Below are 18,869 nucleotides of genomic sequence, written 5' to 3'. Positions count from 1 at the left end.
ATACATACATATATACTATACATATGCACATACATACATACACACACACATATATGAAAAATACATATATACATTCTGTATTTAATCAGTGCTTATACAAAAAAAAACTACAAATAGTCCAAAATGGTTAAATGAGAACTGTAGAATAAGACTGTTTTTCTACTATATATTAAGATACATATAAAGCATTAGATATATAGAATATACTCAATAGTTCTGAAGACCACATACTGTCAAGTTCCTTCTTTTTATTAAGAAGTTAACAAAATCCATTAACTCCTTTTATGTGGATGGAATGAGTATTGTTCAGATTCGTGCTGATTCCCTCTACTCTTAGTATTGTCATGCAAATTTCACCATGTATCATTCATGCTAGGGTGGTGGTATTTCAAGAGAAATCTGCTTCTACTGCTTAAAAACAATGTCAAAAGAGACCTTCAATCAAAACTAAAGCCAGCATGTGTCCCTGGCTATGGCAACTTAAAGAATGTCTGCCAAACTGCTTTCTACCCTATTTCTTCTGAGTTTATATAACCACCAAGAGCTTAAATGCCTTGTACAACTTTTGTGAGCTGAGTCACCTTGTGAGACTTGATGATAACTTACTTATTCTAGATGGCAGCTAATGAAAAATATAAATAAAAATATAAATATGTATTGATCACCATGGTGAGGTTAGATACCATGGGGGTGACAAAACACCTAAAATACTACCACTTAGATTAAAGTGGAGTATAGTCCCATTTCCCTTTTGTTTGGCTTAGTCTAGAATGGTTTGGGTTGTTGTTGTTTTGTTTTGCTTTTGTTTTTGTTTTTTAGATAAGGTCACAGTCTGTAGCCCAAGAACTCACTATGGAGCCCAGAATGGTGGCAAACTCATAGTGATCCTCCTGCCTCAGCTTCCCAAATGTCAGGAATGTAAGTGTGACACATTATGCCTGAGGCTTTCCAATTGTACTTTTAAGTAAACAGAAAGCAACATAGAAGTTTCCTCATGTCAGATTCCATTTCCTGTCATCCTACTGAGTCAGCCAGATTCATGAAATATATGTTAATTTTCCAATTGGGCCTCATTGTCATCAATCTCCACCTCTACCACAAATTATTAGGCAACAGCCAGCAGGTGTCCTGCTAAGTAAATTCAGGCAAATCACTTCTATCCATGAAATACTGCACTGAATATAGGACTGTTGGCTATTAATGAAAGAGCCAATAATAAATACTACTAATTATTAAGGTAATCATATATAGTATTATTAAACCTATATTTCATGAATTTAAAAAGTATATAAATAATTATGTAAGTAAAATATAACTAAACCAGTTTTATATTAACTGAAATAGATTTTAATTTATATTAATTTATAATAATGTAATTATTTTCAATGAGGATATGTCAAAATAGATGTTAAACCTGGTCAGTTTAGTTTCATAGACGTTTAGCAAATGCCTATTCTATTCCAAGTAGTTTGGACACAAAAATGAAAAGGACAAGTTCTTGTCCAAAATCACGAGACAGGCTCAGTAATGGACACTTGCAGTTGAGTGTGCTGGAAAGGCTGGCACACTTTGTAACAGAGGATAGGCTTGTAGAAGGCCCAGTAGAGATAAGTGAGCTAGAAATTAGACCAGATTTAGCTATTATGATTCTGCTGAACACAACATTAAGAATTGCACACAGGATGCAAAGGCAAGGGGTTCTCTATGAGTTCGAGGCCATCCTGATCTACATAGCTAGCTCCAGGCCAGCAGGACACATACAGAGATACTGTCTCTAAAAGAACTGAAATAAAATCACCAACTAAAGAAAAGAAATAGTAAATGTGGTCACATGTAATATATAGCAAGTGGCACATAACTCAAAATGGTAACGGACCATCCACATTTTCTCAGCTGCTTAGCTGTTTTAATTGAAATTTTATCCTTTCATTCATCATTCACTGATTTATTTGAAATCAGGATGTTACAGTTCTAACCTCAATACAAAACAAAAATAATATTTTCTATGTATGCTTAGAGGTGATTTTCTACAAGCTCAGTTATTGAAAAAGTAGCTGTCATAGTTAGATTTTTTCTACTGCTCTGATAAAATACCATGACCAAAGCAAGTAGAGAGGAAAGGCTTTATCTTACAACTATCAGATCATACTCCATCACTGAGGGAAGGCAGGACAGAACTGAAGGCAGGAACTGAAGCAGAAGCCATGAAGGAGCCCAGCTGACTGTCTAGCTCCCATGACTTGCTTTGCCTGCTTTCTTTTATCATCCAGGACCAAGGGACGAAGGGCGTCGCCTCTCCCCTGTGAACCAGACCCTCCCACATCAAGCATTATTCATCAGGATAGTACTTGAGCACAGGCCAATCTGTAGAAGAATTTTCTCAACTGAGATTCCCTCTTGCCATTGAAGATGTTACTCATATTCCCATTTAGGAATAGGCTTGAGTCAAATCGACAAAAACCAGTACAGTAGCTAACCAACTCAGAAGTGACTGCTAAGGTCTTCCTAAAGAATACCATTGTAAGTTGCATTGTTTTTTAGCCTCAGTTTCTGTGTCTCTCATTTAAGTGCAAAGTTGTCATACTCTGCTGAGAGTCAAACATGTTCAAGAAAGAAGGGAGATCAACATAGGGGATCTTTCCAAGGCAAATGCAGAGAATTCTAGCTCCACAGGTGATTAGAATATCTATAAACATACAGAAGTGCTTGCTAGAATGTATCAAGTTGAAGTGAATTCTACTAAAGTTATTTTCACTCTCGTGTCTGGAGAGATTATCTTGGGATAAAAATTGTCAAATGTTATAGCTGGAGATATTGCTCTGTGTTTAAAAGCACTGACTGCTATGGAAGAAGACCCAGATTCAGTTCCCAGCACCCCCATGACAGCTCACAACCATCTGTTGCTCCAGTTCCAGGGACTCTGACAGCCTCTGCTTGCCCAATTGTACAGCAAGCACACACAGAGTGCACATGCAGGCAGAACACTCACACACATAAAATAAAAATAACATTTTTTAAAAATGGCATCTGTAAAACGTGTCTTAGATTGACAAAAGAATAACATTGATTTGAACAAAACCACTTTATGTTTTACTACATGGATACGTTGGGGAGTGTTTACTTGAGACTTGGGTGGGATCATATAGTCCTTGTTCTTCTCCTGATCTCATTGAAGATGGAGGTCAGCTTTGTATGCTGTCTTTGTTGCTTTTCTCATTGCTGTTACTATCTAGCAAGAAGCAATTTAACAAAGAAAAGATTCATTGAGTCTTACAGATTAAAATGAAACAGAGTACATTATGGTAGAAAAGGTAAGGTGACCGGACCATGAGGCATCCAGTCATATCACATCTGCACTCAAGTAGCAAAAAACCAGAAGGAAATAGAACCAGTCTTCCAAACATAAAGACCTATCTCCAGTGACTCACTTCCTCCAGCAAAGCTGTGTTATGGTTCTATGCCCTTCCAAAGCACCAACTACAAGCTAGAGGCGAAGTGTTCAAATGCATGAACCTTGGGAGAATATTCTACATTACAACACAAGCAGCTATTTTTTAAAAAAATGAAATATTTGCTTTAGCACTCTTTCACTAATATAACCAAAAACAGAATTCAAATGATCAATTTTTCATGCATTCCACTGCAAATAAAAGAACATATTAACTTGTGGTCAGTCATCTGTGCTGGCAGACAAGTAAGTTTTTATTACTGTGTGCTGCTTTGCTTTCACTTAGAAACAAGTGTCCACAATATGCAAACACAAATATGTTATTTCCATTCATCTCTCTCCTCAAATGATTCTCCCAGTTCCTCTTCCACTCAACTATAAGAGTCCCCATTTCTTCTTCCATGAAATGTTGTCAAAGGAAATGTCAATTGTTCAATGTTGGCCCAAGTGTGTTACTTATTATTTCATCCTAATATGTTTTTCAAATTTGTACTAAAATAATTCAAGAAAATCATGATCAAAGTTTTCCAGCATTAAATAAAATGTATTTTGACACTACCTTATTAATAATTTGCTATATGAACAAACCGATCTCTGGTGAGAGAAAAATAAACACAATTTTATGCACACATGCATTCATACATGAACACATATTATCTTAGTTTTTGTTTCCTGCTTCTGTGATAATCACCCTGGCAAAAGTAACTTTAATAACAGGAAAGACTCTTGGTCTAAAATTCCAAGTCACAGTTCATTATTGTGGTGAAGTCAAGACAGAAGCTTGAAGACATTAGTCACATTCTAGTCACAGTCAAAAGTGGAGAAAGAATAATTGCATTTGCTTGTGCTTACCTCTCTTTCTCCTCTCCTACAACAGAGGATCCCAACCCCAGGGAACACTGTCATCCACAGTGGGTGGGTTCTCCTACATCAATTAGCATAATGAAGGCAATCCCTCACAGGCCACCTGGCCTAGATAATTCCTCCTTAAGAGTTTCTTACCAGGCAAAGATCATATCAAGTTGACAACTCTTTCTGTCTCTGTCTCTGTCTTGGGTAACATTTAAAATCCAAAGACTTTCAGAGTAAGTAGAACATTAAGAAACAAGACACAATTATATAAACAGAAGCAAAGGTTGCAACTTCTTTTAAGTATGCAGATGATTAAGAAATGTAGCACAAGAGTAGGGACTAATTGAAATTTTAAAAAAACACAGGGTTTTTAAAAAGCAAGAAAATAAACAAACAAACAGAAAAGAACAGGCTGTCTATGGTTGACAAAGTCACTAGACAGATTAACAGGTCAGCAAGAGTAAATAATCTCAAGTCCTCATTTAACTTTTTTAAGACCCCAGTTCTCTGTGAATGGGTATATTTATGTAAAAACAGACTATGATACTAAAATAAATGTTCGAAATTGTTAAGAGAAGTTTTCTGTGTTGTAGGATATAAAATACATTATAAACAAATATTTTACAATTTTTCACTGGAAATGTATCCTATTTTGTGATCTGGAAACGGTGATTAATTAAGCAGGTATGTGTGTAAGTAATTTTTTTTCTTTCAATTAAATCAGTAATTCTCAATTAAGGGTACTTTAATTCCTAGGGAATATATATCAATGTCTGAAGGAATATTTTATTGCCATGACCGTGGGTGTGCTGTTGAGTTCGGATGGGTAGAGAACAGGAATAAAGCTAGACTTCCTACAGTGTATGTGACAGCCCCAAAAGCAAAGAATTATACAGACAAAGGTTATAGTAGTTTCAAGATTGATAAATCCTGACATTAAACAAAATATTCACCAAGCACTCATTTCTCCATGTAATACTTACATTACTTAATATTTCTTTGAGAATTTAATAAAATGTGTTTTGTTCATACTAACTCTTGCAACTATTCCCATATTCACACCCCCTTTTCTTACCACCCAACTTTGTGCCCTGTTTTCTCTCTCATCATGATCAGTGTGTGTTACCGTGTGGTCCTCCTCTGGAGCACAGCCAAGTCACCAAGGGCTATACTCTCAGGGAAGGCTGACCTTTCCTCTCCTAGCACCCAACATTTGTCAATAGCTCCTCCTATAGGGACAGAAATGCATGCCCAGCTCCCCTCCCTATTCTGGGATTTGGTGTAGCTTAGGCTTGCATAGGTATTTTACATCAGTGAGTATCTGTCTGTTGGTTTAAACAATTTAATTGCTTTGTTTGTATTTTGTTTTTGTTTTTGAGACAGGGTTTCTCTGACACTTTGGAACCTGTCCTGGAACTCATGCTGTAGACCAGATTGTCCTAGAACTCACAAAGACCCACCTGTCTTGCCTCCCAAGTGCTGGGATTAAAGGAATGCACCACCACCACCACCTTTAATATTTATGTTTAAACATAAAAAATTGAATGAGTTCTTGAATTATCATAGAGGTAATACACTCGTACATACACTCATATGCCTTTATGATAACATATAATATATGTATTTAAGATATATATTCAAGGACTCAATTTTTTCAGGCTGTTTCCACTGACAATATTTTCTCAAGGATTGGTGGTATAAATAGTATCTACCCCCAAATCACTTTTACCTATTCTTATCTCGAATGTCCCTGCATCATTATTTTTCCAGAAATATTAATGGTTTCATCATAGTGACACTATTTTTGCATGAATATATTCCTACTTTTAAAGCAGGTATATTAGACCACGAGATCTCTTTCTCTAAGTATCATGTGAATCAAAATGGCCTGAGATGAATGACATGTCAAGAAAGATTTTCTTCTTTGCCTTTACATCTTATGTGTTGGCTTATTTAAAAGCCCTAGGTAGATGTATTTTGTTTGTATAACATTAAACAGTACACAGCTCTTCTGGATAGAATTGATACTGGCATAATATAATATATACATACAATTTATGATAATTAATTTGTGATAAAATATGTTTGAAGGTTATCTATAGTCAGAGGTAAATGGGCTGGAGATGGAAGTTGGTGAGTAGAATGCTTGCCTAACATGCACAAAGAGCTGGGCTTGATCTTCAGCACTAATTAGAGGTTCATGCAGTGAGTTAGAGCTCTAGAGAGGTGGAAAAAGAGGCTTGGAGTTCACAGTAGTTCTTGGCTATATAGAAAGTTCTGGCCAGCTTTTGCTATATGAGACCCTATCTCAAAAACAAAAGATGTTAATGGATATGTTCTAGATGTCTTTAATGGTCTTGTATATTCTGCACAAAAATAATACTTTCCAGAACAAAGTGACATGCAATTCATTTCCTAATTTTGAATATACACCCTAACCAGAATAAAATTTATCCTGAGAAATTTTTGTTCCATAGCAAGTTGGCTTGTGGCTAAAGACATAAATAAGTGAATAATTATTCAGATAAGATTTTAGGAAATATAAAAATGTCAGTATAACTGGGACCGTCTGATATGGTTTTCTGTCAAAGAGGACTGAGCTGACCTTAAACAGACTAATGAGCACAGGAAGCAATGAGAGACACAGACAATCAGATGAACAAAACTGAGATGGTAAGACTGGTCACAGCCATATTCATGAAACCATAAACCAACAGCCATTTCTGGGGCAGCCAATGAGTTTGAACTGCTAAGTGACCAAACTGTGTGACAACCAGAAGAGTCAGAAGAGTAAGTGTCACGGGAAAACCTTATAAAATACCTACACCATTACCTACATGCCATGTCCAAAGATCACATTTTTATTCTGAATGAATAGGTAAACCTAACACAGCCATCATCACTGAGCCACACATAGAGACTTTTGTACTACAAAAACAAAAAACAAAAACCTGCCCTACATAGGTTGTTCAGTGCTCCATTAAAATGACCATTAACAAAGGCAAGCCAAATTTAGTCTCAGCACTGTGTGGCGTTTCCATCCTTAGTGACTACAAAGAAAACTAATGCCCTCATTTCTAAAGAAAGGTGCTATAATTAAAGTTTTATTTCAATGACTCTAACCACTATCATAACAGATTTCGCTGACAAAGAGTAAGAGAGAAAGAATTCCTCTTAGTCAATGAGTCTTACAGAAGAAACAAATGAACAATCATTGTTTGTTTTATCAATATTTTTTCAACACCAGTGTTCAGCTTATGATCGTACTAGGGAAGTAAAAGATGGATGCCTCCAAAAATATTTTTAATCCTACCTTTTGCCCATCTGCAGTTTCGTAATCCTTTCTACTTGATAGGATAACATCTTTCCAGACAGGAGACCCAGAAAAGACACCAAAGGCTTTATAATTGAGGTAAGAACTCTACTGCTTAATTCCCTTTAGAAGTTATTAATAATTAATTACTAACAGCTCCAGAAAGAGAGCTGATATGCTTTGAAAATCATACATAACCTCATACATACTTAAATTTATACACACTATCATCAAATAAATTTATGAAACATGACTCATTGGCTATCCATTAAAGAGGTTATAAATGCTCACTCTCCTGCAATGCATTACTGTTCTAGGAAGAGACTCAACCACATCTAACAAAATCACATGAGGTATTCCAGAGGAAGCCTGTGGCTCTTCCAAGTGACTCTATGGTGCTGTTTAGGATAAAACAACTTTGGGTTTTACAATTGATTCCTTAGATGAGTCCCAGTTACACTAAATTGTATAGCACAGTGTCATATGAGCACCATAGTTGAAAACACTCTAGAAAATAAGTCTGAAATAAAGGAAGGAAGGAAATGAATGCTGGGAATCAAGTCACAAAATCTTCCACCAATATGAGCCCAGAGCACTTGTGCTAAGCCTGTAGCAATTGCAGTGTCTTCCGCTAAAGCACTGCTAACTGAATCGTGGGTGGAGATCTTACTTAACTCCAGTATCTAGGTAACACACAAGGGTCACTATCCAGATTTTTGTGAACTAGGTCATTCTGTATTCTTCAATGTCATCATTGTCTAATACACTTCTTGGAGAACAACCCAAGCACAGCTTCTGACAGTTCACATGGCTGCTTTGTGTTTGGGATTGCTCCGCCTACAATGGAAAGGATAATCTATGAAGATTTCTACCCAGGCAGAAAGTTACCACTGCATATACTCTTGGTGATGATAGACAGGTGAGATTCAAGGAAGTGGAGGAAAAAGGGGAAATTACAATTACAGTCTAATATACTTGCTTTTATAGCAGCTTTCTTCTTTTGCTAGTAAGAAAGTAATTTCTTCTTGAAACCTCTCATTTTCTTGTAAGTAACCAGACAGAGCCAAGAACAGAGAGCAGATTTCTAGGTAATATATGTTGACTAAATCCTTTGCCTGTTCATTCTTATATACCATATATATCAGAGGGTGACCAGAAATTTGTTAGAAAGAAGTATTCCTCAACCACAGTCATGAAAGAAAGGTGTTTGTTCAGTCACCATGGAAATAAAAGCTTCTAAGGATCTCAGAAGCATTCGTGGAGATCTCTGGGCCCAGGGTCTTTTATCTGACCTAGGAAACTTTTCCAGGTGCATCCAGTATTAATGAATAAAAAACCTGCAGCTGGAGAGATGGCTCTGCAGTTAAGAACACATCACAGTTTTGCAGAAGACCTGGGTTTGATTCCCAGAGCCCACATGATATACCTCACGACCACCTGTTACTCCAGTTCCAGGGCATCTTGTGCCAACGTTCACCACAAATGCACATGCACACAAAATGAATTTTTATTTGATTTACATTGAAATTCATAGAAGGGATCTGGGAAGATGACTCAGTGGTTGAAGTGCCTGATGCTCAAGCAAGAGAACCAGAGTTTGGTGCAGGTTCTTGGGGCCTACTTATATGCTAGGTGAACATGGTGACCCACCTGCAGTCTAGCATTGGAACGAGGAGACATGGGATCCCTAAGACAAGCTGGCAAGTGAGACATGCCTCATTGGTGAGCTCTGGGTCTGATTGAGAGATTCTACCTCAAAAGAATAAGGTTGGAGAACTATCAAAAGCATTCCTGAAATCATTTGAATTCACATATGCACGTGTATCAGCACGCATGTGTAAACACCCTTGCACCCATAAGAAAGAAAAAATAGCAGAAAAAACCAATATGAATATAATGAGCATATTATCACAACTATTTTTAAAGGTAGCCATTTAAGTGTTTGATACCATCTTTCAATTCAATAAAACAGCACATGAATCCATTTCAAAGGACTGCGGTGAGTTAGCCAAGCTCGTACATTGATATTAAAAATTCAGGTAACAGCTTCTGCTCTTGACAATGTAGGAAGACTGAGCATGCAGGGAGAAAATATCATATGGATACAGCATTACATCTACAACTTTTCAGGTAAACAAAATAGATAATGAATATGTTTTGCCCAGAATAGCAATAAACTCAGTCTTTACTCGAGTGTAAACAGGGACCAAATGTATCCTCTGAGTTGCTAGTAAGGGAAAAAACCCTACTTCGAAGAATAGAGTATGTACATTTAGTATCAATAATTTATGTGGCAATCCACTTGAACTATGGGTAGAAATAAAAGCAACTATTCTTTTTCTTTCTTTTAACATTAGGTCATGGAACTAAAGGAGTATTTGAGCTTCTATCTGGATGGCGGAGAACCAAAGAGAATTTACCCTTCAAAGACAGGGTAGCAGATGCCTATTCTGATGTGATGGTCACCTACACCATGACCAGCTCCCTGTACTTCATCACGTTTGGTATGGGTGCCAGCCCCTTCACAAACATAGAGGCAGTGAAGATCTTCTGTCAGAATATGTGTGTCTCTATTCTATTGAACTACTTCTATATTTTCTCTTTCTTTGGCTCTTGCCTGGTCTTTGCTGGACAACTAGAGCAAAATCGATACCACAGCATCTTTTGCTGTAAGATTCCTTCTGCCGAGTACCTGGACCGCAAACCCGTGTGGTTCCAGACAGTAATGAGTGACGGGCACCAACAGACATCACATCATGAGACAAACCCCTACCAGCACCATTTCATTCAGCACTTCCTCCGAGAACATTACAATGAATGGATTACCAATATCTATGTGAAGCCATTTGTGGTCATCCTGTATCTCATTTATGCTTCCTTCTCCTTCATGGGGTGCTTGCAGATCAGTGATGGAGCTAGCATCATCAACCTACTAGCCAGCGACTCCCCAAGTGTTTCCTATGCCATGGTTCAGCAAAAGTATTTCAGCAACTATAGTCCCGTCATAGGATTCTATGTCTATGAACCCCTTGAGTACTGGAACAGCAGTGTCCAGGAGGATCTGCAGAGGCTCTGTAGTGGGTTCACTACGGTGTCCTGGGTGGAACAGTACTATCAGTTTCTGAAAGTCAGCAACATCAGTGCCAATAACAAGACTGACTTCATCAGTGTCCTACAAAGCTCGTTTTTAAAAAAGCCAGAATTCCAACATTTTCGGAATGATATCATTTTCTCTAAGGCGGGGGATGAAAACAACATCATCGCTTCTCGCTTGTATCTGGTGGCTAGGACTAGCAGGGACAACCAGAAGGAGGTCATAGAAATTCTGGATAAGCTGAGGCCCCTGTCTCTCTCAAAGAGCATCCGGTTCATCGTGTTTAACCCTTCTTTTGTTTTCACAGACCATTACAGTTTGTCAGTCACTGTGCCTGTCCTGATCGCAGGCTTTGGGGTCCTCCTGGTGTTGATCCTGACTTTCATCCTAGTGATCCACCCTCTGGGAAACTTCTGGCTCATTCTTAGTGTCACCTCAATCGAACTGGGCGTTCTGGGCTTAATGACCCTGTGGAATGTCGACATGGATTGCATTTCTATCTTGTGCCTTATCTACACTTTGAATTTTGCCATTGACCACTGTGCGCCACTGCTTTACACGTTTGTATTAGCAACTGAGCACACCAGGACACAATGTATAAAGCGCTCCCTGCAAGAGCATGGGACAGCCATTTTGCAAAACATTACTTCTTTTCTTATTGGGTTGGTCCCCCTCCTATTTGTGCCTTCAAACCTGACCTTCACACTGTTCAAATGCTTGCTGCTGAGCGGGTGTTGCACGCTTCTGCACTGTTTTGTTATCTTACCTGTGTTCCTAACCTTTTTCCCTCCTTCCAAAAAGCACCACAAGAAAAAGAAACGTGCCAAACGAAAGGAGAGAGAGGAAATTGAATGCATAGAAATTCAAGAGAACCCTGATCACGTCACCACAGTTTGAGGGTGGAGACTTTTTTTTTCTTTTCCAGTGTTGCACAATGATGCAGGGCAAGTAAAGCTCAGACCTCAGCTGCTTGGGCTGGCCAGTGGTAACAAGGCAAGTCAGATCAAGAGTGCATTATTCACAACACATCCAAGGGTCCGCTTCCTGTGTTGGCGGGGAGGGAATAAAAAGAGGGAAAATTCTTGGCAACCTTGTTCTCCATGAGAGATAAATTCCCAGACGTTGATCTTAGAGCTTTGCCAAGGAATGGGTTAAGGCAGAAGGCTGGAAGACCTAAAGATCCAAAAGAAATACTTAGAATAAATGAAAAAGAGAGAGTAGGTGGTCTCCAGATAGGCAGAATGACATAGAAAATGTCTAAATTGGCCTGTCACTTTTCATGCTTGTTTTTTTGAACAGGTCAGTCAAAGGAAACATGTGCACATGGGAAGTATATATATATATAATCCTGTCTAAACCAAAGGATCACCCAACCCATTTTGTGTGTACTTATAAGTATACAGATACTTATATTTGTCTTTAGAGTATATTGGTGTTTGGGTGAAGGGAGGTGTCCATTTGCAGATAGGCTGGCCTTTCTCTAGAAAGTCAAATCACCTTTAGTCAAATATATAAGCTCATTAGAGGTGATGCAAAACATATAAATGGTCACTTAAAATCAACTCAACTGTCTAGACAGCAAGAGCATTTTCAACTGTGTGATTAATAAAATAAATAGAAATTTGAATCCATTAAATTCTACATGTCATGTTGTCGGTCACTGAGATTCTAACTTTGGGATGACTTCACACACACACACACACACACACACACACACACACAATCAAAAGATATTTGAGCTAACCAGCATGTGGAGAAATGTTTAAAACCTAAATTAGTTGAGATGGCTTATCATTGCCCTTAACATTTCTGTGGTTTTGGAAGGCCAGCATGGCTGCTTTTGGATATCTCTCCCGCCTGCAAATGAGCACTTAAAGCATAGTGTACTTGCATACATATGTAAGGGTATACAGTGTATGTGTGAGAGAGAAAGAGAATGAGATAACATTCCACATATATATCAATTAACACAGGAGAAAGAAGAGACACAGGAAACTTGGAGAGTAAAATGGGCCAGAACCATTCATCATTCCAGTGTCAAACAGTCCTTAGCATAAGAAGAACTTGCCAACTCTATAAACTACAGTGTGTTCCTTGGAATAACTTTGGAGCATTAATCCAGGCCATGATCATTATGAAGGCAGTCATCATAGCTGCTGCAGCATCGTTATGCAGTTTTTTGCAGTTGTCCTTGTCTTGTTACCTAGAAAGTAAGCTCCTACAGCAAGCATAGCTGTCTGCAGGGACCATACTAACCATGTGTAATTGCCACTGGAGTCTTTATATTAAAAAAAAGTAATGAGGTGAATGTTTCCATTGAGTTAGTGTTTAAGTCTATGCCCCAGCCTGCTGGGTACTTATATGAACTAAGATTGTTATTCATGTTGGAGAAAGTTACTAGAAAATTGCTTTCCCATGCCAAGTAGGGACCTAAGAAGCGATTTACTTCCAGGTAGAATAAAACAAAAGCCCAATTATTACACAATCTGCTAACAAGCTTTTTCCTGAAGAAAGTTGGTATTCTCCACCAGCTTGTGTTGTATAATTTAACTGCATTAATAATATTAGTAGCCTTAAAAGGCAAAACATGACTATAACACACAGAAAATTCCATTCCTTCTACAGTGTTTGGAAATGATATTGCTAGATTAGTCAAGCGAGAGCTCTGCTGTGTAAACCATGCAGATTTTAAAATGGACACCATTTAAATAGAATTTCAGTTCACTGAACGGCATTTGTTCTATTCTACCTTAAGGCCACTGTGCTTCAGTGTCTCACTGTGGGTGCAATAACTATAGAAGTAAGTAGGAGACATAACTGCCTGTAGCTTGATGATTTCCTTGATTTATCTATAAAATCATGTCACAGTTAAGGCCAGTCTTCCATCTCATGAACTTCTGTGCTAGGGAGAACTGGCTTTCAGACAGTTAACCTCTGGGCCATGATCTTATATTTGGAGTTGAATTTTCTGAGAAGTCTATGGAGTTGGGGAACAGAATTCCTCTTTTGCAGTTACTCATCTTTTATGAAGATTGTTTTCATTCACACCTATTTGTAAAAATGACCACTTAGAAGCTAAGGGTTCCATGTCCCTCCATTTCAGGCCATATTCAGAGATACTTCATTCTTTCACTTATTATGTATTTAAAGTTAACTTGTTTGAGTTTTAAAATTATGACAGGCCACTTCAGATGCAAAAACAAACAAAAAGATTGCCAAACTAATTAGCAATCTTGCCAATTGCCAAATTTATGGGAGTACAGCCACATATTCTGCCAAACCAACAATTTTAATCTCTCCCACTTCACTTGCATGGAAAAAGACTTGTCTGTATGTTAGGTAATATCTTCAAGGATTAAATGTGTATGACAAATTGGAACTTTTCATTGTCCAACTGTCTAGAGTGGTGGCATTTTAGAAGAGATGTTATCTTCTCCAGAACACATGATTCTCTCTAAGAAATTGTAGCAATAATTTACTGCAGTGAAGCCACATGTTCTGGAAGAGTTAATAGAGCACCCAAAATGCTTTGACTTGGTCTTAGGAAATAATGCCAGCCCAGAAGGATCTCACCAAGCATCATTCTAACTTTCCAACCTCACTGTGAGGCAAATATTTCCAAAAATTCCTTCCCTGAGTACGAAGATGCACCATAAAATGTGAGACTATGACTTGCAGGTAACCCTCCATCTTCAACCATGTCTGGTAGCTTGCATGCTCCTCCCTCAATTTTTCCAAGTTTATGCTCATTTTGTTCATTTGTGAAGTATTGACGGCATTCAAGTTAGGAATTTAACTACTAGCAAACCAAGGACAAGTCAAATCCTAGAAGAAATCAGTAAGAAATCTTTTAGGTTTGTGGAATATTTCATTTTATTGTAATGCATTTTTCCTTAAAAAGGGAGATTTTAAAAGCTTGTGAACCCCACACCTTTTCTTGTTCAAACTGGACTGTGTCCCCATCAGAATGTGAAACAGAAAGTGTCATATGTGTTCCACTTTCTTCATAGAGGTACTCACCTAAAATATCAGACAAGATTTGTCTAACTGTTCCATTGGCTAACCTACACCATGTGTAAGTCTGTTGAAGGAATGTGCACTTACTTATACATTGTCCTGTGAGTTCTTGCAGTAACCTCTTTAGAGGCTGTGCGTGAATAGACTATGAGAGAGCTATTCTCATCTAAGTCTATATTACATGAATGTCTTTATCCCAATTGGTCTCCATTTAATTTACACAGAAATAAATTCACATGTTTTATCTTGTGATGTGAAAGGAAGAATTGTGACACACAAAGCTCCTATGATGCTATAATAGCCATTCTTGTATGTTGAACTTGAGTGTAAGAACTATGTCCATATTGTAATTATTCATTGCACTTCACCATAACAAGCTAATCCTTCTAGACTTACAACTATAGCTGGGGATTAACTATTGCTATTCAGAATTTCTGTGTATTTTTATACATTGACTATAAATATTGTCATTACAGTCAGATATTTTTATGACCAAATAGTTACAAATGCATGGCACAATGCATGCATGGTTACTAATAGTATGTAGATTATTAAAGACACTATTTTCAGGGTTGTTACACATTTTATTAAACTTCTTATATCCCCTATCATAAATGTCTCATAGGACTTTGGTTGCAAAAGACCTAAAGTCCACAGAAAACTTCATACTAAGGGAAGCAATCAGGAAATTCCCTACTCATAATGTCAGCAGCAACCACCTGTACTAAGATGATCACTGGAGAACCCCAGGGGCTAAGTCTGATATGTTTCGTAAAGGATCAGGCAGACTGCATTAGCCAATAATTAAACATGCTTACATGCTCTGAGTTTGCTAAGGTCATACTAAACCAGAAGCTATGGCACCTTAAGAATGGCATTGTGACATTGTCTCCTGGGACTGCAGCATTCTGTGAGTTATTCACTCTTCCCTGAGGGAAGTCTATGTTCAACCAGTTTTCCTGCTGTTTGCACAGTGTTTCGATAATTCTTTGAAAGGTGACACTAAAAGCTCTCATTTACTTCAAGAGAATTTAGAGATCACTTTCATTCTCTTTTTAAAAACAACAAAACTCTTGCCCTTCCTGTTACAAAAAAAAAAAACACAAACCAACAACAAAGAGTTATGACAAAGTTTTACGGCATCAAGTCAAAACATCTATGGTTGAATTAGTATGCCCTTGAAGTCTCCCTGTCTCAAATCCAAACACAAAACTCCACACCATCTCTGTGGTGCAGGCCCTTATGCTAGCATTTTTTCAGCAATGATCTTCAGGTACCCTTCACAGAAAAATGATTGCATTTTCTTTTATAGCCTTCCTTTAAAAAAATGACTGCAGCAATGGTGACCAAAATGAAAGGTCTTTGCTTGATGTTCAGCACGCAAGTGCTGCACATGATTGCTGCCATACTTCCGTTTCTGTGTCAGATGACCAATGTTCATCTAGAGGTAGTGCTCGGTGTCCAAATGTTTTGGAATTTGGGTAGATGACATCTGGGTGAGACTGGAAGATACTGAAAGATGGACAAGGCTACATCTAAGAAACTGAGATAGAGAAGAGTGGCATCACTAAAGTCCTTACACACTAGACTTTATAGGTTAGAAAATAGCACAGAGGATCAGATGGTGCCTCAACTCTACCAGTTCTTAACTGCTAGCAAACCTAGCTATGTGCAACTATATCCCACTGGAAGATTGTGCTCTTGTTTGTAAGATTCAGACACTGAGCCTGCTTCTGGATTTCTAAGCATGACCAGATATGTAGACTCTTGTACATGAGAGCAAGAAGTTGAAGGACTCTGGAAAGAGGCTTCAAATAAACATTGAGAAAAGTATCATCTTCAGGATGCTTTAATACATATAATGATTTTGACCAATTTTTATGCATTTAATGATAGTCCCTCTCTATTGCTAATAAAGAAGTTGTTCGCTTTTCTTGTGAAATGAAAAGTAATTCAAAGAAAGAAATATGTGGAACCAGTATTTGCAGTGTCTGTAGATTGTATTGACTGTATCTTAGCTTTTCTACATCCTTAAAGAGGTTGCCAAGGTAATAGGAGCTTGGACTACACTGGGAGCCTTTGCCAGATAGCTATTTTTATTACAATAAAAATATTTATAAATAAGTTCATTGATAATTTTGCACTTTTATAAACTATTGGAATGTAGTCTCTACTATTTTGCCCAATTGACTTTTCCTAAGAAAGCTATCATAGGTCAAACTATTTATGAAATTCTAAAAATCAAAAGAAGAGTTGAGGATATAGGAGTAGGAATTATTCACAGGCATTTGGTGATTCTTGCTCCATGTTTTGAACTACTGTTCATCCAAGTTAGGGCTGGTTTTAGCCGTTCGTAACTGGCATACCTGATATGCTTTCCTTCCCTATACCTGATATGCTTTCCTTCCCTTCGTTTTTACATGTTCCTGTTTGCTGTGTAGCTTATAGCATACCTGGTATGCTTGCCTTCCCTTTGTTTAATACAGTTACTCAGTCACTAAAGCGACTTCATTGTCTCCAGGGCTCTCTCAAACCAGTGGAGAAATAAGAGTTTTAATTTTTTGGAAGATTTCATTGAAGAGATCCTGGACAATATTAGGAGTGAGCACCATGGGTAAAAGATAAGTGGAGATGATTACAAATATGTCACTTTCCAGTCCTTAATAGATTTAGCCTGGATTCTTGGTAACGGTTGTCCACAGCACACTGAGAAACATAACTGTGAGAAGGGAATATGATCTCCCGCTGGACATTGAAATCACTTCCAACATCAGAGTCAGTAGATTTCTGAGTATTAGCAGTCATTGTGAGAGACCTTGAAAAAGAAAAGAATAGGCAGCTGTAGTTTTAAGAGTCTGATACAATCTATAGCGTCTGTGTCTGTATGGATTTAGGATATCCCAGCTTCTTTTCTCCTCTGACATAAAAGTCTGTTACTGAAAAATCCGACCTTTCGTTCTGTGAAAGGTGTGCACAGAGCTTATGCAGCAGGCTTATCTTATGTTCCCATTAATTATGCATATCCCTTCAGCAATAGACTTCCTTGCTCTTAAGTAGGAAATCTATCACTGTTTGAAAAGGGCAGAGATCTCACTAAGCTACCTCACAGGGATACTTAAAGATAAAATGGCATACAACCTTTGACTAAATGGTAATAGAATATATTTATTGCCCTTTTACTTTGTAAACTTGTACCAAGCTAGCTGCAAAACGAGCACCCCTATGTGTAGCTTTCACCTGTCGGTACCGTTTATTGTAGGTATTCACCAATATGACATCACTTGGGAAAGTTGTTCAGTTATCTCTTCATGGACATTCCAGACAAGGAAAATTACTTTGGAAAGAGTATTCATTTAGAATGATTATTGCTTGGGGTTAACTTTGAGATAGCAGCTCATCAGGTCAGCCAGCTGTGTCATCAAATATCTGTGGCTAACTTCAGTGAACAACCCATGTGACCTTCCTCGGTGGACAGGAAAAAGTAGCCATTCATGTCTTTAATAATGTTAAGCAAATTTGAAACAAATGAAATGATACATTTACATCCTAAGTTTTGTCCTCAGTGGAAAACCACTATTTCACCTCAGGTAGGATTCTGAAACACTGGCTGATGATATCAGTGAGGAGAAAACTGCTAGAAAGGACCACTGAACCCTCAGACTTACACAAACCACAGGCATGAAGGTAGAAACTCAGTGTTTTATTTGCTTTCCTTTCCCAGAAGACGTACCCACTGGTTCCCATCCTGGCTCAGTGATATGTTAGTCTTCACAACAAAACAAAGTAGAATGATAACATACATGAAACTGTAAGGCTCCAACATCTTAACAATACAAACCATGGCAAAATACCACTGCCAGTTGACCATAAGAATGGATTTTTTAATATGATGTTCTTTTTTTTTTTTTTTTGGTTTTACGAGACAAGGTTTCTCTGTATTGTTTTGGAGGCTATTGGTCCAGCCCGGCCTCGAACTCACAGAGATCTGCCTGCCTCTGCCTCCTGAGTGCTGGGATTAAAGGCATGCGCCACCACCGCCCGACCTAATATGATGTTCTTTTTACATATAGGCTCTTTGCATTCTTTTTGTGAAAATTAGCTTCACGTATCACTCCCAAGTTCCAATGAATGGATTAAAGACCTCT

The 18,869-nt window shown here is 37.9% G+C and overlaps 1 protein-coding gene across 3 annotated transcripts in view; it reads left to right on the top strand.

Moving 5' to 3' along the window:
* Ptchd4 (patched domain containing 4) overlaps positions 1 to 18,664 on the top strand; it is a 183,023-nt gene extending 164,359 nt beyond the window's left edge. For all 3 annotated transcript variants that reach the window (XM_013115140.3, XM_005072295.4, XM_005072294.4), the window contains one exon: positions 9,971 to 18,664. In XM_013115140.3, the coding sequence (XP_012970594.1) occupies positions 9,971 to 11,604 (1,634 nt within the window). In that variant the 3' untranslated portion in view covers positions 11,605 to 18,664. The remainder of the gene's footprint in view (positions 1 to 9,970) is intronic.
* The last annotated feature ends 205 nt before the right edge of the window (positions 18,665 to 18,869 follow it).

This window comes from Mesocricetus auratus, unplaced genomic scaffold (assembly GCF_017639785.1).
Source record: "Mesocricetus auratus isolate SY011 unplaced genomic scaffold, BCM_Maur_2.0 Super-Scaffold_100021, whole genome shotgun sequence".
In the NCBI taxonomy this organism is placed as follows: Eukaryota; Metazoa; Chordata; class Mammalia; order Rodentia; family Cricetidae; genus Mesocricetus; species Mesocricetus auratus.
Note: the sequence above shows the minus strand (reverse complement) of the source record. Positions and strands in the feature narration are given on the sequence as shown.